Source organism: Populus trichocarpa, chromosome 4, assembly GCF_000002775.5.
Source record: "Populus trichocarpa isolate Nisqually-1 chromosome 4, P.trichocarpa_v4.1, whole genome shotgun sequence".
Classification (NCBI taxonomy): domain Eukaryota; kingdom Viridiplantae; phylum Streptophyta; class Magnoliopsida; order Malpighiales; family Salicaceae; genus Populus; species Populus trichocarpa.
The window spans coordinates 19,109,955-19,137,350 of NC_037288.2; the positions used below are offsets into that span (position 1 = coordinate 19,109,955).

General features: G+C 33.4%; 3 protein-coding genes across 12 annotated transcripts; all 3 read left to right on the plus strand.

The window, feature by feature from the left end:
- Window positions 1–1,772: 1,772 nt before the first annotated feature.
- On the plus strand, window positions 1,773–8,421 carry LOC7470409 (probable ubiquitin-conjugating enzyme E2 23). Of its 3 annotated transcripts, XM_024599798.2 has the most exons (8): window positions 1,773–2,128; window positions 2,628–4,694; window positions 5,064–5,204; window positions 5,830–6,321; window positions 6,615–6,684; window positions 6,777–6,916; window positions 7,049–7,357; window positions 7,779–8,421. In XM_024599798.2, the coding sequence occupies exons 2-8, from the start codon at window positions 2,637–2,639 to the stop codon at window positions 8,028–8,030; spliced, it is 3,462 nt and encodes a 1,153-aa protein (XP_024455566.1). In that variant the 5' UTR covers window positions 1,773–2,128; window positions 2,628–2,636; the 3' UTR covers window positions 8,031–8,421. The 3 variants fall into 3 exon arrangements, with proteins under 3 accessions (XP_024455566.1, XP_024455567.1, XP_024455565.1); XM_024599797.2 differs by lacking the exon at window positions 1,773–2,128 and having other exon boundaries at window positions 2,145–4,694; XM_024599799.2 differs by lacking the exons at window positions 1,773–2,128; window positions 7,779–8,421 and having other exon boundaries at window positions 2,141–4,694; window positions 6,777–6,923; window positions 7,049–7,260.
- A 6,857-nt stretch (window positions 8,422–15,278) lies between these two features.
- LOC7470410 (uncharacterized) lies at window positions 15,279–18,890 on the plus strand. Of its 7 annotated transcripts, none has more exons than XM_052452159.1 (6): window positions 15,290–15,593; window positions 15,978–16,128; window positions 16,705–16,838; window positions 16,950–17,307; window positions 17,533–17,807; window positions 17,894–18,890. In XM_052452159.1, exons 2-6 carry the CDS (start codon window positions 16,005–16,007, stop codon window positions 18,698–18,700), a joined length of 1,698 nt encoding a protein of 565 aa, XP_052308119.1. In that variant the 5' UTR covers window positions 15,290–15,593; window positions 15,978–16,004; the 3' UTR covers window positions 18,701–18,890. The 7 variants fall into 7 exon arrangements, with proteins under 7 accessions (XP_024455736.2, XP_024455734.2, XP_052308119.1 ...); XM_052452160.1 differs by having other exon boundaries at window positions 15,309–15,593; window positions 17,058–17,307; XM_052452161.1 differs by having other exon boundaries at window positions 15,315–15,593; window positions 17,169–17,307.
- A 4,570-nt stretch (window positions 18,891–23,460) lies between these two features.
- LOC7470411 (uncharacterized) lies at window positions 23,461–26,341 on the plus strand. 2 transcript variants are annotated; one of them, XR_002981212.2, is made up of 7 exons: window positions 23,461–23,602; window positions 23,884–24,037; window positions 24,297–24,493; window positions 24,640–24,880; window positions 25,275–25,411; window positions 25,498–25,798; window positions 26,016–26,341. XR_002981212.2 is itself a non-coding variant. In XM_002305492.4 (7 exons), exons 2-6 carry the CDS (start codon window positions 23,914–23,916, stop codon window positions 25,723–25,725), a joined length of 927 nt encoding a protein of 308 aa, XP_002305528.1. In that variant the 5' UTR covers window positions 23,462–23,602; window positions 23,884–23,913; the 3' UTR covers window position 25,726; window positions 26,016–26,341. The 2 variants fall into 2 exon arrangements, 1 of the variants encoding a protein (XP_002305528.1); XM_002305492.4 differs by having other exon boundaries at window positions 23,462–23,602; window positions 25,498–25,726.
- The last annotated feature ends 1,055 nt before the right edge of the window (window positions 26,342–27,396 follow it).

Genomic DNA, 27,396 nt, shown 5'->3' on the forward strand with positions numbered 1-27,396 from the left:
TTCGGTTTTTTCAGTTATTTTTTTTCTGATTTTCTCGGTTTTTTTTCTCACCCCTAGTTTTTATTATAGATTAATTGTATTCGAACTTATAAATGTTTAAATCTGTAATAAATATTTTAAATTTATATTAATTTAATTTATTTTTTATTTATTTTTTGTTCTTGTTTGATAGATTTTTTAAAAATATATTTTTTAAAAATTATTAATGATGAGATTACCAATGTCAAATTCTTATCCTACCCCTGCTTTTGAAAAAGGTAAAGTTTGACTAGTGCACGCTTTCTATTTCCCAAGGAAGAGTGTCCTGTTGCCGATACGTAACTTTTCAGAACAATTCTCGTAGACATGTTTCCCAAATCAAATCAAGTTGATTAAAAAAAAAAACAGTTTATTTGAAAGATAGAATGATATACAAACAGCTACACAATCATCATGCATACAAGGGATCTAGGAGAGCACTGCCGTAAAGGAATATAATTATTATTTCTTCATTAATATTTAATAAAAATTTAAAACAATGTGGGGTTGCCACCGAAGAAGACAAGGATTATATAATTAAAAATTATAAAAAATATAGTTTAACTCATCAGGTTTTGAGTTTGTTCTCTAAAAATCATTAGTTCAAGTCTTTTAAATTTCAGGATCACTGAAGATTTACATGATCATTAATTTCAGGACCTATGAAATTAGTCAAGATATATACAAGCTGATTTTAATATTCATGTTTATAATAATGAAAAGAAATATAATTAAAATTTAAAACCAGTACCGACTTTGGGAGAGGAATGACAAAAAGGCGAGGGAAGAATAGTGAGTGGGCAATGGTGAAGAAAAAGAGTGCAAATGAATTTGCTCACAGTCTATATTTACAGAGTAACATAATTGGTGATGAAGTTAGATGGCTAATAACTATGAGCTCAAGTTAAATTTTTAAAATTAAACCAAAAACTATAAAGGCATTAGAAAATAAATAATCACATGGAACTTATTAATCCTTGAATTCTATTAAAAATTGATCAATTGAACCCTCCCATAAGTCCCCATTTTTTTTTTATAGGATCCTTGAATTCGACTATTTTTTCCCAATTCTTATTTTTTTTGGGATTCAAGATGGATGGATATAACCCTACTACCAACTCTCACATTGCTTTTTCCTTCAAAACTTCAACTTGTCCATCCAACTTTAGTTCTGTTTAAGATTGGGGTAGCAATTACGATTTAAAATGTTTTTTATTTAAAAATATATTAAAATTATTTTTTTTTAAAATTATTTTTAATATCAGGATACCAAAACGATCTGAAAATGTAAAAAAATTTAATTTTAAATTTTAAAAAAATCACGTTTCCAACCATACTAAAGGGTGTTTGAGAGTGTGGTAGCGGATGCTTTTCAAAGTGTTTTTCATTTCAAAATACATTAAAATAATATTTTTTTTTATTTTTTAAAAATTATTTTTGATATCAGCATATTAAAATAATATAAAAATATCAAAAACATATTAATATAAAACAAAACAAAAAATTTTAAATTTTAAATTTTTTTTAAAAACACCTTCAAACAACTGCCTTCAACTGATAAAAGTCCTGTTCATTCTTCTTAAAAGCAGAAGTGCAAACTAATTTTACCGCTATCAACCCCCAAAAGTACCCATCACACCATTTTTAATAAAATCCTTGACTCAATTATATTCATCAAATCCAACGGCCAATTCTATTTCTTGATCCATCAAACAACATAAAAGACGAGAACATTTTAAGTCAGTCCTATGTTTTTACACGCCTAATTTAACACCACACTGTAAGATTACAAACATACCCTTAAAACACCGCTTCAGAAATCAGAATCCAGCTCCCATGTCTCCTCCTCAGTTTTTCACTTGTTTTTTTGCTTCATTCATATGTAATATTCATGAAAAAAACACACACACGATTCTTCCTGATTATTCGAAGACCGTTCCTTTTAAAAAAAATCAAATAAAACCTTTTGTAATTTTGCGATTGTATCGTGGTAATTTTTGCTTTTTATTGGGTAGTTTTTGACGGATTGTAGCTGTTGAGCCGGTATTATGTGGATTTGAGCTTGATCAATTTGAAGCTGCTTCGTCTTTTTTTTTTTCTTTATTAATTGGTGAGTTTTTTGGCATTAATTATTTGGTTTTATTTTTATTGTATTAATGATTATTAACTTCTTTTGATATTGATTGATGTTTAGTGAAATTTTGATGTGAAATAAAAGATTGGTTTTAATCACGTGTTATGTTAATGAATATGCGTTTTCTTGTTTGATTAGATTGCAAATATTAGTTTAGGAAATGGGATTTTTGTTTTTTTAATCTTTTTATGAGTTATGAAAAAATCAGCGCTGTTTGTGTAGCATAGTATTGTTTTTGTTATTGCATTTGAATGGCAGCCCACCTGCCGATTTTTATTTTACAGTGTAAAGGTTTGAGCCTCAGGGCAGTTTTTGAATGAAAAAAGAAGCAAACTTTTTATTGTATATGAGCTGGTTGTAGTGTTAAGAAACTATTTTGAGAAAGAAGATGAGGGTTTTGAATTACATGCCACGTTACGGATTTTTTTTAAGAAATTTGTTTTGGTGGTAAACCTTTTTCGATATGTGTTTTCAGCTAGAAAATATGCAAAATGAAAGTAGTTCCAAAGTCAACGGGTTTGTCGATAGTGGTGGTGATAAAAACAGCTTGGATCAAAGTGGTTCTATGGCAAATGGGTTGGTTTGTGAGTTGAAAGTTGATAGTGAAAACAATGTTAAAAAACTGGATGAGGTTGTTGGGAACTTGAATAATGTGCCATATATTTATGGACAAGATATTGTTAGACATAAAATGCACAATGTGGTTGGGGTAGTGAGTGAAGTTGCTGGTGAGTCAGATTCGGATGGAAGTATTATGGATGATGATGATGATGATGATGAGGATGAGGACGACGACGACGACGATGACGAAGATGAGTGTGATGTCGATGAAGATGCTGGCAATGAGGGAGCTGATGATGATGGTAATGATAATACCAATGGCGATAGGAGTGAAGGGAGCGATAATTATAAGAGTGAAACTCTTCAGACTGATGAGGTTCGAGTAGTTTGGATGGGTGATGTTAAACCAGTTCAACATGTCAATGATGTAACTGTCATTGATCGAGGATTCTTACACGGGGACTATGTTGCATCTGCTTCAGATCCAACAGGGCAAGTAGGTGTTGTGGTGGATGTTAATATCTCTGTTGATTTGTTAGCTCCTGATGGATCCGTTAGAAAAGACATTTCATCCATAAATTTGGTGCGTGTTAGGGAATTTTCTGTTGGTGACTTTGTGGTCTTTGGTCCCTGGTTAGGCAGAGTTGATGATGTTGTAGATGATGTGACTGTGTTATTTGATGATGGTTCTGTGTGCAAAGTAAAGGGGGCTGAGCCACTGCATCTAAAACCAATTTCCAAGGGTATCTTTGAGGAAGATGAACATTTTCCTTACCATCCTGGCCAGCGTGTAAGGGCTACCTCATCATCAGTTTTTAAAAACTCTCGGTGGCTATCCGGCTTGTGGGAAGCTAATAGATTGGAAGGTACTGTTACTAAAGTTACATCTGGATCAGTTTTCATCTATTGGATAGCTTCTGCTGGCTATGGACCTGATTCTTCAACTACCCCTGCTGAAGAGCAGGATCCAAAGAACTTAGAACTGCTGTCTTGTTTTGCACATGCAAGTTGGCAAGTGGGTGACTGGTGTCTTCTCCCATCATCTGTTGCTCAATCATCTTCTGTTACTTTAGACAAGGATTTATTGAAGTTGGGAATCCATGACCCAGCCAAATGTGAATTAGATTCTAGTCAACTGGGAAATGGATGTGATTCAGAAGGAGTTGCAAATGAGGAAGTAGATGATATGAATGGATCGATGGCAATTGATCCAGTGACAACACCGGATGGAAATTTAGCCATTATTGCAAGTAATGAATCTAGCTCTTGTGGTAGTTCAACATCAGTTTCAAAGGTGCCTGCCCATCGCAGAAAGATACGTAAAGTTTTAATCAGAAGAGAAAAGAAGAGTATAAAAAAAGAGGAAGATTTTGAAAGAGCCCTTTTGATTGTCAACACCAGGACAAGGGTCGATATAGCATGGCAGGATGGAGCTATAGAACGTGGGCTGAATTCTACAACATTGATTCCAATTGATAGTCCTGGTGATCATGAATTCGTTGCTGAACAGTATGTTGTGGAGAAGGCCTCTGATGATGTTGATAACTCATTTGAATCTAGACGTGTTGGTGTTGTTAAAAGCCTTAATGCAAAAGAGCGAACAGCTTGTGTGAAGTGGTTAAAGCCAGTTACCAGGGCAGAAGATCCTCGTGAGTTTGACAAGGATGAAATTGTAAGTGTGTATGAGCTGGAGACTCATCCAGATTATGACTATTCCTATGGGGATGTAGTCGTTCGATTATCCCCGGTTTCTGTGTCTGATCAAACCACCTCTGATTTGGAAACTATTGGGGAATCAAGGCAGCAAAGTGGACAAAGTGAGATTATGAATACACAAAAGTGCTTAGGACATAAGAAAGGAGAGGATGCACCGAGTAATGATGTTTCTATGGACTCCTCAGATCTCTCTTGGGTTGGGAATATATCTGGTCTTAGGAATGGTGATCTCGAAGTCACATGGGCTGATGGGATGGTTTCAATGGTATGCTTATGAATTTTTTTTGTATAAATTTTTCTCACTTTCCATTTTAAATTATCAAAAGTGGTATGCAATCAACTCTTGTTTTTTGGTATCTTCATGACTCAATTACTTTGATTCCTGCAACTCCTTCCCATGAAACTTTTTGGTGCAAAGAGTTGGGAGGATCCTTTCTATTTTTGAATTCTGCTCTACAATATAGGAAAGAGAAAATACTCAACTTCTATAGTTTCTTATTTTGAGATTTTGGATGTCATTTAAAGTTTCTTTTACCTTCACAATTTAAATTACAAAGTTATTAACATATTCATTATGATGATGTATAGGCCCAATAGTTTGGTTTGATGAATTTGTTGCTCGGTTTGTTATTAGGTTGGACCTCAAGCAATTTTTGTGGTTGGTCGAGATGACGATGATGATTCAGTTTCAGCTGGGAGTGAATTAAGTGAAGCTGCAGCTAGTTGGGAAACAGTTGATGATGATGTGAGGGACACTCATGATTATACTCAAGAGGTGTGTATCCATTTGAAACTGTAGCATGCCATTGTTAAACGCAATGGTGACTACAATCGTAATGGGTAATCAGGGTAACATATGAGTGGGTCATAGGATGGGACCTAGCTTTCATAATATATCCGTGGCTGGGAAATATTTGTAAAAGTAGGTCTGTGAAGTTTGATTGTGTGAGCATTAATCAATTAATGATATGCTCACACTTTTTGTTTTTTAGATTTCAAGGAGAGGCATAGAAATTGAAAAGAAACTATGAAGCTTATGTAGATTATTGATTTCATTATCTTAGTAATGAACCCACAATTCACCACTTGAAATATAGGATTCTATGAATATAACGTCATGGTGATATGGAGTAAGCAGTAACGTATAGAATCTAGGCTGTATACATAAATTTTGTTTTAACCTTTAACCTTGCTTTTCTCGGAATCTCTTCGGCAGCATCAGTTACTTTATCTTAGACATAGGAACATCGCATGATTGGGTTCACCCATAAACAAATGCTAAATAATTAATGTCATTGGATTAACCATTCTCACATGAATTGAACATTCCTTAGGTATACTCTTATTAGATTGGAAAGATATTGATATTTCAGTAACTGATGATAGTACCTGTTGTTCAGGCAGTTGTGCTGCAAGATGCAACTGGCATGAACTCAGAGGAGGAAGAGAGTGTGGAGAATTATAGTTCTGGAAGGAATGCAGCACTTAATTTTCCACTCACTGCACTTGACTTTGTTGCAAGATTGGCCACTGGAATATTTTCACGAGGTCAGAAAAATATCGACCCAGATTTTTCAGGCTACCAAGGTGAAAACAAACTGCATTCTCAGGGAACAAACTGTATTTCTGAAGAAAAAGATTCCAGTGATGAGTCCAGTGCTGAAAAATCTAATGTCAATAATAACTGTGGTATGCAAAATACCAATGAAAAAGACAAACATGTGTCAATGGAGGACCCAGGATCATCAAATGCAGAAGAAACTTCATGCAATTTAAGCACTGAAAAGTCAAATGCCATGACATGTTCTGAGGCTCGGATTCACCACTACTTTAAACATTTTGACACAGCTGAAGATCCTCTGGACCATCATTTTCTTGATTCAAATAGACTGGTATGATGTGCGATTATTGCAATTTACAATTGTTCATTCTTCTGAACATAGGAGACTAAAATAAATAGGCAGACTTTCACGGGCATTGAAGTAAACTCTTTCTCTCAGTTGATTTTGACATTCTTCAAATTCTCTTAGTAATAGACAACAGTGCAATGATTACCTCTTTTCTCAAGGTCTTTAAAGTGTTCATTTTTTTACTCTTATCACCTCATGGCAACAATCAAGAACTCTAAATGTCTGAAATGTGCTGTGATATTTTTGAATATTTTCTCATGCATTGAAGTTGGCAGATCAAAAATGGAAGGAAGTGGCTTAAGAAGGTTCAACAAGACTGGAACATCCTCCAGAACAACCTGCCAGGTTCGAGTAGTCCAGTTTATGTAAAATTTTATGCTATGTTCTAGAATATCTAGCTAGCATCATTTGGTCTTCCCATAATTTTTTTTTAACAGATGAGATCTACGTACGGGTTTATGAGGATCGAATGGATCTCTTAAGAGCAACAATAATTGGGGCATATGGAACACCTTACCAAGATGGACTCTTCTTTTTTGACTTTCACCTCCCACGAGAGTATCCTGATGTCCCTCCTGTAAGATGTACTAATCTTAATAATTGGTCTTCGGTTTGAAGGCTATGTTCTGATTTTGTATTGTTTGATGCGATTTTGACCTTGAAAAAGTTGTTCATGATTCTATTTTTTGTGTTCTATGTGATGTTGCAGTCAGCATACTACCATTCTGGTGGTTGGCGAATAAATCCAAATTTGTACGAGGAGGGGAAGTTGTGCCTTAGCCTTTTAAATACCTGGACTGGCAGAGGAAATGAAGTCTGGCACTCGACTTCTAGCATCCTTCAAGTCCTAGTTTCACTTCAAGGGTTGGTGCTAAATTCTAGACCATATTTTAATGAAGCTGGATATGATAAGCAGATCGGGACAGCTGAAGGAGAGAAAAAATCGTTGTCATATAACGAGAATACTTTCTTGCTAAACTGCAAGACAATGATGTATCTTATGCGAAAACCCCCCAAGGTAATATATTAATTCACAAGAATTACACTCCTTCCCACCTTTATTCATATTTTCTTTGTTTTTGTGTAAACATTCAATTTCGGTTCTTGGCAATCATTTTGGTTGACAAATATGAAGGCAATGTTGTTTGAACAAATATGCCAACTATTACAACTGAGTAAAGAACTATTTTATTTGATCCTTTTTTTTTTTTTCATAATTTTATTGGATTGGGACGTTTTGCTAGACTAGATTATTTATTTGCTTTTTACTTGGTCAATAGTCCATATCTTTTCAGGCTTTGATCTGTACAAACAGGATTTTGTTCAGTTTTTTTGAGGGGAACATGATTTTTATTTATTGTGCTGCAGTTGTGCATGCATTACTTGGTAAAATATGCTCACTAATCACAATAATGTCTTGTTATATTAATACACATCAGGATTTTGAATGCTTGGTAAAGGAGCATTTCAGGAGGCGTGGTTACTACATTCTTAAGGCCTGTGATGCGTATATGCAAGGCAATTTAATTGGATCTCTCTCTCGAGATGGCTCTATAAGCAGTAAGGAAAGTTCCAATCTAACTTCGGTTGGTTTCAAGTTGATGTTAGCGAAGATTGTGCCAAAGCTTTACTTGGCATTGAATGAGGTTGGCGCTGATTGTCATGAATTTAAGCATCTGCTACAGTCATAAAATTATCTAACAAGTTGGTCTTTCAATATTTGGATCAAACCAGCAAGGTCATGGTGTTTTCTTTTTTGTTTTCCCATTCATTCATTGCCATTACTTTCAAATCCCAAGTACTTGTAAATGTAAAAGTTTTCAGAAACATGAATTTGGGGTCTGAGACATTCAGTGTCTTTATTAATTTTAGGTCCTGGGGTATCTTCAGCAAATTAAGGCTCTTCATTTAGTCATATGATTATTTGATCATGGAACACAACAGATCAGGTCATGGAAGCTTTGCTTCTGACTTCTTGCTTTGACAATTTTCTGGTACTTCGGGATCCAGAAGACAGGATTTTGGATTGACTGTTTAACTTGCTATTTTATTGAAATGATGTATTATATATAATTGAAGACAGAGCTTGCAATAATTTTATCTTTCAATGCCTAAGTTATATCGCAAACAGAAGCAATGTTGTGCGGATTTTACTCAAGCTTAGAGGTGTATCCTTTGAAGAAGGCTTCTCGCTAACTAAATATTTATTTAGTGCTAATTAATATGGTTTTGTGATGGTTCAATGACTGGTGTTTTTTCTTCAGAAAGATGTTTGATCTCTGTGTTCAGTTAAGGTTGCAATTAAAGGAAAGGATGTTGTATAGCATCAAGAGTAAAATTGGTGCATATTACAAACGCCAATCTGCTAAATGACAATCCACATGTGGCTTTGATGTGATCTGAACTGCCATTGTATAGGGTTTTCACCTGAAAAATCATCACATTTCGCGCTTCCCAAGATCCCAAAACAACCGGCGATTAAACACAGCTGCTCTACTCCAAGATTTGTCCTGATGACTTCGAACCAGTCTAGGAAATCCAGATTCTGATGACGATCCTTATGAGCTGCAAAACCAGCAGAAGACCACAAATCTTTAGGCACTGAGCAAGCTTTAAAAACAGCATCATTGTCCCCTGAATCGTGACAATAAAATGAACACAAGGAATCCAAGTTCGAAAGACGATCCATTATGAGTGGCAAAGGTAAAACTCAATCATCATCGCTTGAAATGGCAGTTTCCGTTGCCTTCCTTTTGCTCGAAGACATTAGAAATAAAACCCCTCCTTTTATTTTTTTTTAATAATCTTTAATATACTTGGGAAAAAAAACTGTTTTTTTTTTTAACGTGAGTGTCCTGGTCAGCTTGCACGCACCTCGACTAATCCCACGGGCCTTGAAGTTAACGACCATGTAAGTCTCCAATGCCCATCATATTAGCAATCATAGAGCTCGAACCTGAGAGGCTGAGACCATAGGGAAAGCAAACCTCTTAATCCCAAATTTTTATCACTAGATCACCTACTAGATGGTTATGACACTTGTAATCTTGATTTTATGAGTCATAGTTAAGGACATCATCATTTGAACAACCCTATCTAAAGTTAGAGAATTGATGATATCAAGCTTATTTATATCTTTTTTTCCCTCTCTTAATAAATAGTAAGATTTTTTTGGACCAATTTTAAAAACATTGGAATTACCTCTTCTATTAAATCTTAAATAAGTCATTTACACAAATAATGAGATAAATACATATACACAATCTTATTAAACATGGCTCGGCCTAACAGGTTCACCCAATAATTTATCGATCTAGCTCCTGGACAAGACTATATTTTAAACTAAACCATGTAGGAGTTGATCTAAAATTAACATGGTTGATCAACTTGCAAATTCGATCAAAACCTGATTTGAATTTATAAAAAGCATTCAAAACAACATTATTTTTATCTAAAAAAAAAAAGTTTAAAACAATATAATTTTAAATCATCCCAAATCAAGTTCGATTGACTCGTGTAATTTATGATTAGGTCTTTAGCAGAGTGGAGTTGCATCTACAATGATTATTTTTTATTTTTCAAATAATCTCTTTTTGAATATGAACTTGAATAGTAACGTGTATGTTAATGAAAAGAAACAAGTTGAGAAAAGATCTTATAAATTGACATGATAAGTGTCATGGAAAGCTGAAATGATTAGTTTAGGCAACTCCTCCATGGAACTGATACCATCTAATCTAACATGCTCTTGGGTTTTCCAAGGCCCAACTAATATGACCCGTAGTCATTTGGACAGGAAACCGAGCCCTCCATGGCCATTTACCCTGCATCGTCGAGCTTCGTGCCACTACATGTCGGCACCCCATTATAATTTATAATAACCACACAGCCAAAAAAAAAAGAGGGAGGGAGGAAGAGAAAGAAGAAGAAAGGTGAAGATTCAAAAGGCATTCGAAGTTGCTTGTCATTCACGAGTCTTCCTTCTGCAAATCGCAAAAAAGAGGGTTAAAGCAGGTCCTCCAGGGATCAGGCGGTCATAAATCACTAGTTCTAACTTCTAAACGGACCAGATGGTCATAAATTGTCGTTATCTTGGTCAATTATCATTCCAATGTTATTTTTCAACATTTGGCTGCCTAATTACAACTACTACTATTATTCTTTTATATATATATATATATATATATATATATATATATATATATATATATATATATATATCATAAATGGCTGTCTTAAAGTCACTTCAAGGACCCCAAAATTATTGCTCGTATTAATAGCTAATTACATCCATATTATTTATTACGTGGACCGTATGGCCATAGGCGATTTAAGGCCTCACAAACAGCCGGCAGATCCTGTCCTTACAGCTTAATGGCAGTGTCTCCAAACTTATGGGCTAATGACATCCAAAGCCTAACTTCACAAACCTAAATATCGTGTGGCATGTCTTTTTTTTTTTTTTCTTTTTAATGATGGGGATAATAATTATAGTTTAAAATATTTTTTTGTTTAGAAATATATTAAAATAATATTTTTAAAAAATTATTTTTAACATCATCACATTAAAATAATATAAAGATATTAAAAAAAAATTAATTTCAAACAAATTTTTTATATAAAAATATAGTTTCAACCGTATTTTTAAACATTGTTTTTAAACACATTATGGCCCACATGAACATCCTCATTTGGCAGGAAGAAGTCTGAGAGAGAGATGACTCCTGTTTCCTAGTTGATTAGGGGAACAAATTTCTTTCTTATCGATTCCTAATTCATATATGAACCGGGAAATCAAATTTGTTCACTTGAGTGAGTTCGGGGATCTCTAGCATGAGGCCAATTTATTTTTTTTTAGTTATTTTCTAGGTTAATTTTATATTTTCATTAATTTTTCTACTTAGCTATGAATTTTTTAGTTAAATGCCTATATATAAATAATTGGATTGTGTTTTTTTTATTATTCAGACTTTACAAAAATAAAAAATTCTATTTATTAATCAATTTTATTATTTGAAAACCCTAGATTTTATCAGAATGATTAAGTCAAATTCACGTATAATTTATTTATTTTTTTTTAAAAAAAAGTCTTCTCTAATCATATCTACAACAGCAAGCAATAAGACAACATCATTGCAACATTTTATCAGATTCATTTACCACTGATCATCAACGTCGAATCAAGGATCGTGACCCCTTCTCAATTTGTCTTTTGATGACTGATTATTTCTCCTCTTGCTTTGTCGAGGTCGCACAATTGCTCATTTTGTCTGGTTATGAGAATCATCTCCCGTAAAAGTCAACAGTATCTTGTCTGTAAAGGCCTCCGAATATGCTCCGAGGAAAGAGCCAAAATTGCTGGCACCTTTGATCAAGCCCTCGAAAACATTCGGACACGTTCTAACTTGGTCTTCCCTTGCAAAAAAAACCAAAACTATGTACCTGGTCTGGTCATACGTCTTCCTAGAAGGTCTCTCTGTAGAAAATTGCCACTGGGCGATTTTGTATTTAATAAAAGAAAATTAAGACCTCCTAAATTTGTTCTGTTGCTTTTTTGTAGAGTTAAGGGGTTTGGTAAGCTATTAATTAATTTCTGGATTTTTATGTTCATGAAAATGTTATTTTTCCTGTGTTTTTTTTTAAAAAAATTGAATATGAGATAATAATGTATAAAAAAAGCATTCATGAAGGCAGGCATGCGTTGTGATTTGTTGCCTAAAAGTCTTTTAACTCTTTAAGAGTTTTTTATTATATATTAATTGACCTTCATTTATTTTCCATTGAATTCTGTATTCATTTCTGTCATTATGCCTGCTGCTGGTGGAGACGCTTTTAATTTAAGAAAACTTTAATTATTCTCTTCAAATTTCCGTAGAAATCAAAGAAGAATAAAAGGTAGGTGTCAAATATATAGTTTTAGGAGAATTAAATCTAAAAAAATCTAATTTATTATATATATATAAAGGAATTAAGGAAACACCCACGTATGTTTCGTATTAGTGTCAACAATTATAAACGGTGGCATTTAGACGTTACTCACACGATTCGATTACTTGAAAAATAAATAAATAAATAAATAACCATGGTAGCTAGTAAATATACTCGTCATGTATTTTTATGAAAGAAATATTAGATTCCACTGTCAAATCAAGGAATTTAGGAAACACAAGTACTATGCTCTAGAAGCAGCCTCATGTCTTTCAACTTTTTTATAGGTAAAAAATTAGCCTTTATCTATTCTTTCCTTCTTCTTCTTTTTTAAGAATCAATTAAATAGTTATTTCGCGCTAAATTTTTTAAAGTTGCCCACATTTTTTTAAAAATAATTTAAATAATTAAAGTTGCCCAACTTTTTTAAAAAATAATAAGAAAAATATAAGATTTAGATAATTGATTTGACTAAGTTTGATAAGATAGGTTAATTTAATAATATGATTAGAAAGAAAACATCGGTAACAAATAAAGCAAAACAAAATTGGCAATGACTTAATGCCAAAAAAAAGTTATTTTTAAAAAAATTTGATATAAAAATAAAATGAAATCGAATGTTGAGTGATGAAAATGAAAAGATAAATCCAATCAAGAAAAGTATAAGAAAAAAACAAATAACAATCAAAATAACGAGGAACAAATTTGATATAAAAATCAAACACCAAGGGATGAAATTAAAAAAAATCAAATTTGATACAGTTAAAAGAATGGGGGTGAAAAAAAACTAAAACAATCAATGTAAAAAAAAAAACTCCAAGTCAACCCTGATACACCTATTTAATCCATGACCCGAGATATGAGATCATGATGAATCCATAGAAAATAAAAGGTGAAAAAATAACAAAATTAAATCCTCAAACAACACAATGTTGAAAGATAAAATTGAAAAAAAAATCAATTTTAAAAAAAGACTTAAAAAAGAAACAAATTTAACCCGATCTAATCTTTTAAACTCGTGACATGGATCTTGAGATTTAACCATAAAAGGCAAAAAAAAAAAATTCATAAAGTCTAATTCTCAATCAAGTAAACAATGAGGGGTAAAATTTAAAATAAAAAAAGGTTAAAAAAATTAAATTAAAAAGAATGAGGACCAAAATTGCTATAAAAAAATAAAATAAAATGTTGATGAATGAAATTGAAAAAAAAATCAATAAAAAGAAGTATAAAAAAATAGCAATTAAAATAATGATAACCAAATTTGATATAACAATCAAATGTCAATAGATGAAATTGAAAAAAACAACAAATCAAATTTTATGCACTCAAAAAAATAAAAATCAAATTTGATAAAATTAACAAAAGACCACTCTTTTTGAATTTTAGCAAGGCCAACATGTTTTTCAAGGCTAATAAGAGAGAAAAGAGGACAAAACAAAAAACACCAATAGAGCTTCATTGTGAAGAGGATTACAAGACTTTTTTAATGTCGCTTTGAAATGTGGTGTTCAGCCACCGAGAGGTGCTGCCTGAAGAGCAAGAGCACCTCTCACTTGCTAGTGCGTACATTATACGCGCCAACAATTTTTTATTTAAAATAATATTATATTTTAATTAAAATACTTAAATGCCTCTAAGACAACTTGCCAATTACAAAAAAAAAAATTTGTATGAAATGACTCAAACACTCTTAACTGTAACTTTAAGAAATTTTAATTTAAAATGTAATTTGAGTATTTTACTGTGAAAAAAAATAAAATGCTTGAAAATCCCCTTGCCCTAAGTTCAATTAATTTAGTTTTTAAGGACAATTTAGTAATTTTATTGTGCAACTATAAAGTAAAAAGACCTATATACCTTTGTGAACTTTGATATTACAGTTTAATCTCGTTGAAAATATCATTTAACCCCTACCCCTCGTATGAAGTTACAAAAAATTTTTGTTGACAAGGTTAAAATGATATTTTTATTGTGTTGATCCATGGTAAAATAAGAGAGAATCCACGGTAAAAGTTTGATGAATTTTTTTAATTTTTGTTAATTTGATAATTTATAAGAATTTTTTTTTTTGTGTTGATCTCACCGGTTTTCATTAACAGTGGTAGATAAGTAAATAAAAGAGTTTGTTTTATAGGCTATTATTTTAGATTGTAATAATTTAGAACGAGGTTATTCGAAGTAAAAGATTTTTATAAATCTTCGGAATAGATAAACTTATTATCGTCCATAAATAAATAAATTAAGAGGATGTTTATTACTATACCCTTATAACTAAATGAATAAATAAAATATAGATAAGTTTACTACTATACCCTTATAACTTAAAGTATATAAAATGTAAGCGTAAACTTTGACTTTATAAAATAATAATATTATCAAGTACAATAATAAGTCTACAGAGAAATATTATACCACACACATATTATATTAATAACCTCAATAATGTGATAAAGTCATTAAACTATATATTTATTCAAATAAGTTATAAGAATACACCAATTGTATTATTATTGATTAAAAAATGGTGTAAAAAATATTTCATTTAAAATAAAAAAAAATAAGACCAATTAAGTAAAAAAATAGTATATTTTTCTCATTTTTAAAAAAGAGAATTACATTCCGTAGTTTTAAGAAAATATAATATCAATGAACGTTAAATTTCTAGAAATTAACATTCAATAATAAAACAAACACAATTATTCTTGACACTCTAAAATATTTTAGCATAAATAACTTATACCAAACACAAGATTCATCACACGAAAGCTGGAGTCGAAAATATTGCTGTGTTTTTATAAGAAATATCCTTGTTTTTATAAATACACAAATTAATTAACTCCATTTAACCGGCTAGAAGCTTCTAATAGTATTTATTGTTATTGGCTGGATAAGAAAGGAACCAGCTGTCTTTTTGGACACGAACAAGGCCATCCCATGTCCCAACGGTACAAAGTTGAAACAGTTGAAGATGTTTCCAACAAGGGCACGTGTGTCAAGCTTCTGTTCACATTAATCATCATGCCGCGATGAGAAGTGAGGAGGAAAGTGGCTGGCTACTGGGTGGTGAGCTGGCTCTGGCTAGCAGCATGTGTTTATCCCGTTATTATATATATATATACACAACCCAACACGTTCCTTAAGAGGGATTGTGTGTTCACAACTGAGTCTGTTGGTCAAAGTTGAAGAAAAACGGGGAAATTCAGTTCCCACTTTTGGTCAGATAAGTTGACATTCAAAAGCTGGAAAATAACGGGAGAAAGATTGGTCGTAGAAAGGCACCTAACAATAATATTGTTGAAGGTGCAAAGCCCCCTGTTCTTCTGGTAGAGCCCCACCTCTCTCTGCTCATTTTCTTCTAGTTCCTGTATCTATTTATATATGGCTTGAGGTTTTTGGTTTATGGGTCGTTCTTTTTTTCTTGGTTGATAGTGTTTTATGTTTGGTTTCTGAGAAAAAGGTGAGAAAGTTTGGAAAAGGGAAGGAAAGTAGAGGATATTGTCGTAGATAACTTTTTTTCATATAAGCCTGTGAGAATGGAATCTAGGAGGATTGTTTTGGAACCCTCTGTTTCGATGCCAAAAAAAGATCTTGTTTTTTCAACGACCTTAAAGTTTTGCGTTCATTAAAGCTGTTTGCTTTCATTTATTTGGTAAATTGGGTGAGAGAGTGTTATGTGGAAGATAACTGATTGTGATTAAAATTATTAGTCTGCAGTGCTCAAGGTGGAGAAAGAGATGGCTGAGAATGGAAGGGTACATCCAGATTGTATGAATGCTTCAAACCCTTACCATGAATGTGGTGTAGCTTGCCTTGAAAGGATTTCCCAAGGGAAGAGAAGGAAAGAGAAGAAACAGTCAGGTAATTACTATTGTTTTTTTATATCTTGGACACTCCTTGTAAAGCTGAGAGCTGTAGATTTTGGCATGTTTACTTCACCAATAATATGTATCTCCTCACCATCACAGAAGAATCTTAGTTAGGAGTCAGTTGAATGCGACAGAAAGTGCCATGTGCTTTAGATTCATACCTTTACGATAGCCATGATTTTGTGTAAAGCCTTGATCTGTTTGATGAAGAAAGTAGAGATAATGTTACCAGAATCTGCCAATCCACCTTTAGAGAGGTGAATTTGTATTGATCAGAGAACTATTATTTGGAAAGGGTGAGGCTGAGAAGCACCGGACGGCTTGTGTTAATTTACTCCGTCTACCTATCCATCTCTGTAGAGGAGGATTTTCCAATTAAGACTCTGATTGAGTTTGAAAACGCACATCTTAGACATCTATTTTTCCAGCAGTGAGTCATGGCTATTTTCTTGCAACATTTGAACTATTTTCACAATTCTAATACAGGTCTTAGATCAGTGAGTTTCTGAGTTAAGGGTAGACCGAACATTTTTAAATACAGCTTTAATTTATTTATTTTGTGTTTTAGATTATCATAATGGTGTAAATGAGGGTTGGTCTAGCAAAAACAAGGATGAAGAAAGAAGAGCACAGCCTACTTGTCCCAAAGCATCTAATCCTTACCATAAATGTGAGGAATTTTGTTCTAATAGAACTGCCGAGGTCAATCCCAAGGGGGTTGAAAAGGAAACAGGAGGAGCCCAGCCTACTTGTCCCAAAGCATCTAATCCTTACCATAAATGTGAGGAATTTTGTTCTAATAGAACTGCTGAGATTAATCCCAAGGGGGTTAAAAAGGAAACAGGAGGAGCACAGCCTACTTGTCCCAAAGCATCTAATCCTTACCATAAATGTGAGGAATTTTGTTCTAATAGAACTGAGATTAATCCCAAGGGGGTTAAAAAGGAAACAGGAGGAGCACAGCCTACTTGTCCCAAAGCATCTAATCCTTACCATAAATGTGAAGAATTCTGTTCTAATAGAACTGCTGAGATTAATCCCCGTGGGGTTGAAAAACAATCAGAAAGAGCACAGACATGCCCCAGAGCATCTAACCCTTACCATAAATGTGACGAACTTTGTTCCAACGGAACTTTGGAGGCCAATCCCCAGGGGGTTAAAAAAGATTCAGGTTACCCCCTTTTCGAATACTAATACATTGTTGCTCGTTGGGTTTCACTTTCATTTTTTTTTTGGGGGGGATCAGGGATCTCGCAACCTGAGGGCTCAAGCCATTAGAGATGGAAGAATGCTTTATAACTCTAATAAAAAATTGAAGTCCTTCAATGATATCTTTCTCCAATTTGCAACTCTTCTTTGATGCTCAGTTCCTCATGACAGCACATTGTTCTTGCAGGTTCCATTATTGATGCTGCTTTAAGCTTTGGTAGAAAAAAGAAGGAATCTGGATCTCAGCAGAACTCTCCCCGAGCTGTTAACAATGTCCCTGTGGTAAAAGCAGCTCGCCGTGGTCCATCACCTCTTCCTACTAAAAAGCATGATGAAGCTGAGAATAGTGGATCGTTTTCCTCATCTCAACAACGTTCTGATGAAAGTTATTCTGAAGATCATTCTTTTGACAAGGGGCCAGTTCAATCCCCTGGACCAATGCATGTGTCTGGGAATATCACGGTAGTTTATCATTCCTCTCCATCTCGCTAAATTTATTTTTCAATATTGGCTTTGAATTGTCTCTCAATTTATTCTTTCTCCACCAGCCTGATCCTCCCAAGAGCCCTACAAGGCTTAGTTTGGCCTGCTATAAAATTCCAACACCAGCTGAGCCGCAACAGAATGGGAAGCTCCATGGTTCACCAAAGGCTGCTACATATCCTTCTGCTAACCATGAGGGAAAAGTCACTGATGGTCCTATTTCCGAGTATCTGGACTTCAGCTTTTCAGGCATATCTCGTGCTTCAGAAGAGAGTGACGAGGAAGAGGTTCAATCTGTCATCTCTGATTCCTGTGTGTCGGTAGGGAAATATCACGTGAGAGAAAATATTGCCTCTATTCTACAGTTAATCTTGGACAAGTATGGTGATATAGCAGCAGGCAGTCGATTGGAATCAGCTTCCATGCGAGCTTATTATTTAGAGTGTCTGTGCTCTGTGGTTCATGAGTTGCAGTGCACTTCTTTCAAGCAGTTGACAAATTCCAAAGTTAGAGAAATGTTGGCTGTTCTCAAGGACGTAGAATCCGCACAGATTGATGTTAGTTGGCTACGGGATATACTCAATGATCTGGCCGAAGGCATGGAGCTGAGCAGTCAGCATCAAGCTGCGGAAGAAGCAAAATCAAAGTGTGATCATGCTATAGAGTCAATAAAAAAAGAACTAGAATCCATGATGGAGGATCTGGCTCAAAAAGAGAAGGCAGTTGCTGATGCTAAAGCACAAATCTCTGAAACAAGAGATCGCCTGAATAAGCTAGAGCTCGATTCTTCTCGGTTAAGTGAGACTATTTCTTCAATCTGGTCGACAGTCGAAAAGTTTCATGACAAACCCTTGGCCGATGAGATCTTGTAATGCAACTGCCAGGCAAAACAACAACTACTACCTGATACTTCTTGTATTCTATGTGTTCCATATTTACAATTTTACAGAATTTAATTGTATGAATCAAATTACAAAAACATGTAGATGATACTAGACATGGACATAGACATTGTACTTTGGTATGTTATAAAGTTTATTAGTGTATTATAAGTTCTGTGAAGTGGAAGATGTGATTGATTTGAGTTTAACTGAAAAGTATTTTCCCTTTTTTTGATGAAGGGATTTCATTTCATTGATCAAAGAAAAAATAGCAGCAGCCGGTCCCTGCTACAAAGCAATGAACATTGGGAAGAACACATTTAAAATATTAATAATTTATTAATATATATTTTTTTTTAAGTAAAAAAAAATTACATACGGTTTGTTTTTGCATTTTAAAACTGTTTTTGAAAAATATTAATTTTGTTTTATTTTTTATTTATTTCAAATTAATATATTTTTTGTGTTTTCAAATTATTTTGATGTGTTGAAGTCAAAAATAATTTTTTAAAAATAAAAAAAAAAACATTATTTTAATACTTTTCTGAATGAAAAACACTCTGAAAAGCAACCACAATCACACTCAAACACCCTCAAACTAAAAAATTATAAAGAAAGTCAGTTAATCAATTCAACTCACTTGAGGGATTGATTTTGAACAAGAAAATAAATTATATATATATATATATAAACAAACTATAAAACGCGTGGGTGTTCCTATGGCAATGATCCATTATTTATTCTCTCTTATTTTATTATGGATCTACTGTTTAATTTTTTTTCAATTTCATTTTCAAACTTTTTATTGTACGATTGCATCACTTTTAAGCCAAATTCAAGGGCAATTAACTGAAACTTGTTGGCTAAGGATGAAAAATTGAAAGATGGGAAACCGAAGCAAAAAAGGCACCATAAATGGGTAATGGCTTCAAAGTTCACACAACAAGTTTAATTTAGTGTTCGTACTTTAAAAACAATAAATATTTGGTACCTCAATATCTTTTTAATTCAATTTTTGTACAAAAGTTTATTTTTCTTATTTTTTTAGTCCTTGGTTTGGCAGAGAAGAGAGACTAGCCGCTGGATTCCGGTGTGGAGAAAAAAGAATATTGTTGACGCCGATTCTGGCCACCAAAATGATTAATCTTTATGTCAAATGGTTTCATTTGACAAGGAAAATTCATATTAGGTGATTTTCTACATTGAAAGTGCCTAGAAAAAAATAGATATGATCTCAATAAGATTTTTAGTATTGGATTGATTTCAGGTTTTGGGATGGTTTTTTGGGTTTTTGAAGCAATAAATAGGTTTATTACGATTTCTAAAGTGTTTTAGGTAAAAAACAAATGGGCTAGAAAATGGGATTTTGGGTAAAAAAAAACCTTTGTGGCTGGATTCTTGGAAAATCAGACGACGCATCATCTTTTTATTTTATTCAAAACAATTAGGGTGGACGACATGTCGTGCACCCCAGATGGAACAAAAAGAAAAAAGGGCCTAATTGGGCTGACCTGACTTACCAAGCTTAGCAGTGCCTAACCTTTTTTCTTTTTCTTTTTTTAAATTATTTTTTTCTATTTTAAAAAAAAATTAATGCTTTTTTATATTTTTTTCAAAATTATTTTTTTACTTATATTTAGATTAATACCCTTTCTCTTTTTTATTTTGTTTATAGAGCTTTTTTTTAATAACAATTATTTTTTGTTATTTTATATACATTTAATTCTTTAAGATGTTTTTTCGATTCATCTATAATTTTTTTTTTATATTTTGTGTAGATGAATTTTATTTTTAAAAATAAAAATATTTATTTTCAAATAATATTTCTAATATGTGCAACCTTTCATGATATTTTTCCCTTTTAGTTTATTCAATCAATTTAAAGCATGTGCCTATTTCTATTATCATTTTATGGAATAAAAAAATTATTTTAATTAATAAATTTAGCAAACACAACTGGATAAATATTCTATCTTGCGAGATTAAATATCTTAATTTATATCTGTCTCTCGATTTTTCTTGTTTTTTTGTGGGTATCGTTTATAATTTTTTTTTCATTTATTAACAAACATAGTTTTCAATTTATTTAATTACATATATGCATAAACCTTTTTATTTTCATTAGAATTTTTTTAACTACAAAAACATGTTGAAAAAGCTTGTGTATACAATTTTTTTTGTTGGAAAAAAATAACTTTATTTAAAATAATTTTTGGATTTGATACTATTGTCCTGTACCTGTACCGTTAGAGAATGCAATACTATTAAACTATATTAGTGACGAGACAAAGGGGCATAATAGGGATCCAAAGGTATTTTGGTTATTTATTAGTAAACTAAAAACATTGTTGTTTTTAAACCATAAAGTTTGCTAAAAGACTTTGTCATTTCACTGTAACAATGAACACTAAAATACTTTGGCCTTTTACAATTTGATCCTTAATATTTTTTTTTACAAATTCGTTCTTCAGCATTAGATTTAATTGGTATCGAATGTTATAATATGTTCAACATTAGGTTATTTATTCTTGTCTTATGACTCGGATTTGGCAGATTAACACGAGTTGACTTAACTTATTCTCGTCGATAGATTTATTTAAATAGTATCGTTTTTTATGTTTTTAATTTTGTTACTCAATAAAAAAAATCACAAAATATATGTAAAAAAATGGGAAAAGATTAGATTACAAAATAGTGATTCAGATTAATTTAGAGGGTTTAATTTTCCTGTATATTATACCTAGGCTAAAACTAATAAATAACCACAAGAAATTCCAATTCCAATAATTAAATAATTATTAATGCTGGACGGACGTCAATGGATAGTCTTTGTGGCCACAGATGGGCAGCAGAAGATGGGACATATCTTTTTTGGATACACATATTTGCATTCCATGTCACTTGCAAATTACTAGACAAATCGATGTCGGCGTGCATGATCAAGTTATTAATTATTATTGGAATTAAATTGCAGGGAAAGGCCATAACCATCCTTGCCCACACACGAGGCCAAGTATGTGCACACCCCACAATCTCTGCCCTGCTCTTATCTCAAAATGCAATCAATCGATGCATGTGATTCCATTAGGCCTAATTGCCATCCTACACACCCCACGTTTTCGAGCTGATTGATAATGTGGCGATTATGATTTAAAATAAATATATTTTTAAAAATGTATTAAAATAATATTTTTTTATTTTTTAAAAAATTATTTTTAATTTCAGTATATCAAAACAATCTGAAAATATAAAAAATTTAAATTAGAAAAAAAACCTTTTCATTTTACTATAACAATGAACACTGAAATACTTTGGCCTTTTAAAATTTGATCCTCAATATTTCTTTTTGCAAATTCATTATTCAACATTAGGTTTAATTGGTATTGAATGTTATAATTTGTTTTGATTTATTTTCTATGTAATTATTCTCGTCTTATGACTCGAATTTGGCAGATTAACACGAGTTGACTTAACTAATTTTTTTTTAATTGTTTTTTTTCTCAATTTCATCAATCAGTATTTAGTTGATTGAGAATTTAACTTCATATTTTGTTTTTCTTTCTACGAGGTTATCATGGTCTCATGACCCAAATTACAAGTTTTGCAAGTTAACTAGGCTGGTTTAGGGTTTTTTTGTCATTTTTAATTGATTTCTTTTTTAAATCTCATCATTCAATACCGGGTTGATTGGAAATTAGACTTCATAATTTATTTTGATTTGCTTTCTATGAAGTTATCTCAACCCCATGACCCGGGTCACATGTTTGGTCGGTTAACTTGAGTTGACTAGGGTGGTTTTTTCATATCCTTTTTTTAATTAATTTGTTTTTCAATTTTATCCCTAAATATTGGGTTGATTGAGAATTTAGCTTCACAATATGTTTCAATTTTCTTTCTATGCGGCTACCTCGATCTCATGAATAAGTTTTCACAGGTTAACCGCTTAGCTCATTTTTCTAATTGAATTTTATTTTCAATTCCATCCTTCAATATTGAATTGATTGAGAATTAAACTTAATGATTTTGTTTTTAATTTGTTTTTTATATGGTTATTAAGGTCTCATGATCTAGGTTGGAGATTTGACAGGTTAACAAAAGTTGATTCGAGTGAATTTAAGTTGATCCGAGTAAATCCAAGTAGATCTAATATATTAAAAAAAAATGATATCGTCTTGATTTTTTTAGCAAAGCTACATTTTTATTAGTCGTTAGAGTTATTTTTAAATTTGAAAAGTTGACTATATCACATTAGGTCAACCTTCATATAAATTATTTTTGCTAGAAAATATGTTAACAATACCTAAATATTTTTTTATGTTTAATAAAAATTTAATTGGACCAGCAAAAAATTATCTAGTTGCACTCTAAACCAAGTTAATGGCCCAGCCCATTTGTTATCTTATAAAAAAGTGTCTTAACTTTATAGACCCAAAACACTCCGTTCATTTTTTTTTTTTAAATAAATAAATAAATAAATCGACCTCTTTCACTGATTAACATCTCTTTAATACATTTCGTAAAATTTCTTCCGTTTTCTAGATTTTTTTTATATCTTATTTGATTTTTTTAGGTTTCAGGAACCTGTGAAAAACGAAAATAATAATCTGAATTCTTCTGTTTGTTTGTTTTTTAATTCAATATTTGTAATTAACCAATGGTAAATTGATAATTGGATTCCAAAGTCCTATGTTGAGACCATTGAGGCCCAAATCGTTTTTACGCCGCCCTAAAAAGCCTTAAGCGGCCCAATTTACAACCACCGTGTTTTTTTTTTTTTTTTCAAAATAAAAATCCTCAATCGACACGGATAACTCCCAGATTCACCCTTTCTTTCCCTATTTTATCTCTCTCTCTCTTCAATCAAACCGCACCCTAGAGACCGATCTCTAACAGGTTTGTCACTCTCTTTCATAATTTCATTCCCTCGCTTCTTAATCTCTCTAATTGCAGTTTTTTTAGGGTTTTGTCTGATAAAACATGAAAAATTAACCTGTTTTTGTGATTTTGAAGTAATTAAATGCATATAGTGTGGGATAATTAGGTTTATATCTATCCTGAGTAGCATTAATCGAACTTGATTAGTACTGTTAACGTTTGATTTATTAAGGAATTGCAGTGTTTTTGGTTTTGTTAATTGAAGTTTGTTGGGTTTTGTATTATTAATGTAACTGTAGGAGGAGAGAAGAAGGTGTGATTAGTAAAATATGGCTGATGAAAGGAGAGTGCATCCTGATTGCATAAATGCGTCGAATCCTTACCACGAATGTGTCGAATATTGCTTTATAAAAATCGCAGAAGCGAAAGCACGTGCGGAGATTAAAGAGACAGGTATTTTTTTTAAATTTTTAGTGTCATTGATTGTTGTTTTTGATTGTTAGTAGTGGTTAGAAAGAAGTCGAATTGCTCCCGTAGCTGTATATAGTGTTATGTGCTAGCTTGCTGACTGTGGTATGTGTTAGAGATGTTGCCTGAGGCTGGATGTTGTATTCCTTGCAATTTTCAAATGCATGTATATAACTCGGGTTTTATGGACCATTGATGTTATGATGGTTCATGTGCGTACTTGTATTGTTTGTGGTGTTTACAGAAGTTGTGCAAGCAAAAGGTGGAATTGGTTGGTCTAGTTCACAAGCTCCTGAGCAAGGTGAAGAGCTTGATGAAGAAAGACCAGATCATGAACATTCAGAAGATGATGATGACCGTGCTGTACTGGATAATGTGGAGGGAGATGTAACACAACTTACTGGGAGAAAGAAAAAGTTGTTTGAGTTGAGACTTAAGATGGTAAATTTGATAAACTTGTCAACTACGAATGTCCTTTTATGTAGCAGATTGTATATTTTGATTGGTGAGCTGTTTCATTTTATTGGGTTTTTTCGTATCGTGTCTATTTATTATACTTGGAAATAATCATGGCTTTTGGAATGCAGAATGAGGCAAGAAAAGCCAATCAAACTGCTATGGTATCTGAAAAAAAGAAAATGGAAGCTCCTTCAGAATCAAGGGGCATTTCTAAACAGAAATGGCTAGAGGACAGGAAGAAAAAGATAGGCAAGCTTCTAGATGCAAATGGCTTGGACATGACAAAGGCATACATGCTAGACACACAAGAGGCAGCAGAGGTAAAATACAAGAAATGGGAGAAGGATCCTGCGCCATTTGGTTGGGATGGTATGTTCATAACTCCACTTACATTTCAATCTTTTCACATTACTTGTACTTTTTACAGTGCATTTCATGTGGGTGTCTACCTCTATGTAGAGATTTTTTTTTTGTTTTTTTCTGAACAGTAAACACACACCCCCACATTATATATAAGAAGTGAGAATATGTAGAGCCACCTGAAGCAAGCTTCAATAGAATGCCCTCCTGTCTCAGTTGCTTCATATGTGCACGTCCACTTTGAAACTGTCAAAAGGACTCTGGCATAGTCCAGGGTGGCTGGTACACGCATGTTGAGTCATGCATCTGAATTCTTATATTAGTGGCATTGACTGCACCCCTCAATAAGAATTTGTTTCAGGATTTAACCTGAGAATTAAACTGATATATCTTGTTTTAACAGTTTTCAATCAGAAGACACTATACAATGCATATAAAAAACGGACCAAGAATGTTGATGTTGACCTAGAAGAATATAACAAAATGAAAGAAGCTGATCCTGAGTTCTACCGTGAAGCCTCAAGCCTTCAATATGGAAAGGTGCCACTGTTGTGAAAGATGTTTCCCATTTGATCTTAATTCAAGGATTTTGCAATAATGTGGTATGTTCTGTTCAAATTATGCAGGCTCCAAAGACTTCTGAGGAAAAGATTGAAAGGATGGTAAAGGAACTCAAGGACCGGGACGAGAATCGGAAGTCATTTAGCCGAAGGAGGAGATTCCGAGATGAGAAGGATATTGACTCAATCAATGACCGAAATGAACATTTCAACAAGAAAATTGAGCGTGCCTTTGGTAAATACACACTGGAGATCAAGAATAATCTTGAGCGAGGAACTGCATTGCCTGACTAAGGTATATGGTCATTGCAATGCTTTGTATGTTGTTGTGGCATGGTCTAATTGAAGAATACATCTTGCACCTAAGGTCATCTAACTTCCATTTTCTCTACTGCTTTTGAAAAAATTTTAATTGCTGCGCAGATTAGTCTTATACTCAGTTACTGTAAATTTTGATGCCCGGTTCATTTGGAATTAGGAACTAAACCGCTGTTCATTCTACGGTTTCAGGTCTTATTTGCAGTAGCACTGGTTCCATTATCATTCGTTTTGTTCTAATTTAGTCTGATCTTATGTGTTTGCAGGTTCTCTTCAAACAGCTGATTATGAAATTCAAGGGGCTGAGGATCTACGGCAGTTGGACATATCCTCGCTTGAGAGTGTTGAAACAGACTAAGAAGTACTCTCCATACCTGGAGTCGAGATATTTGCTATTTTGTTGTAATTTGATTGAAGTACTTAGCCATAAAATAGCTCGGTGAATCATGTAGGTTGAATCTTCTAGAGACGCAGATTGGCATTCCATGCCGAAAGGGATGTCTATGCCTTGTCCAAATATACAATTATTTATGTTGCGAATATAGCTTTTGCTTAAGGTAACAAAGAATAGGGGCTGTTTTTGGATCCTCAATCCTGTTGAACTTAGTGGTAGCAGGTAGCTTCACCCTTTCAAACACGACTTCATTTAGCATCTCTGTGCCCCTCATTGATGGGAGACCATGGCTGAATTTTGCTTTTTGTTTGAATTTCTGAGTCATTCCTCCAAAGAGTTGGGGAGGTATGAAAGGTCAAGCAGGATGTCTAGTTATTCCATGCTTTTAACTCGTGAGCCAACGCTTTTAACTCATCGTGGACACGGGTAGCCGAGTCTTGCTGAGTGGTGTAGTAGGAGATGCCTCTGCTTTTTGGTCGTTAGGTAAAAATGAGCTTTGTTTGAACCAGAGATGCGCTTCAAAAATCCCCCTCGTGAGTCATGGCCCCCCCTCGTGACCAAGGACCACCACATAAGCAGCTTGCATTGGTCAAGCGTGTGAGCCTGGTATTTTGACCCCCTGGAGGACCACCCAGGCACTCTTAAGTTGCACCGGGCTCAAGGAGCGGAAACGTGGCAAAGATTGATATAAAACTTGTAAAAAGACGATACCCCGTGATTCCTTCTATTCAAGCCTCTCCGAAAAAGAAAATAAAAGAAATAATGGCACGACTACCCTTCACTTTTGGGGTTCTGTGGAGTGTAGGTAACTGTAATTTTTTTTTTTTTTTTATGGGGAATGGCATGACCTCCCCCACCTCAGCACATGCATCCTTATGACATGGCCAATGCGGGTTGGGCAGTGACCATAGAATACCACCATAGCAGTTCCTTTCAATTTCTACTTTTGGCCCTGTTAAGTCCTATTGGTTGGACCTTGGTCCGAAAGTAGGGTATTTGCCAGCCTTTCAAGGAGACCTTCCCAGAGGTGAAAGCGCAAAAGGTAACCCCAGGCCCATACCTCCAGAAAGCATCTATGGTTCTTCCCGGTTACTCATGCATGCGCATGTGGCACAAGTGACGGTAAAAAATACCCCATGAAAAATAAAACTACAATCTGGTCATGGTTCACCCCACGCCAATAGCTGCTAATCAATGAGATGACGGAAAGTTGAAGCCTACTAGGTGTTAGACTACTAATTCCCTGTTCGTTT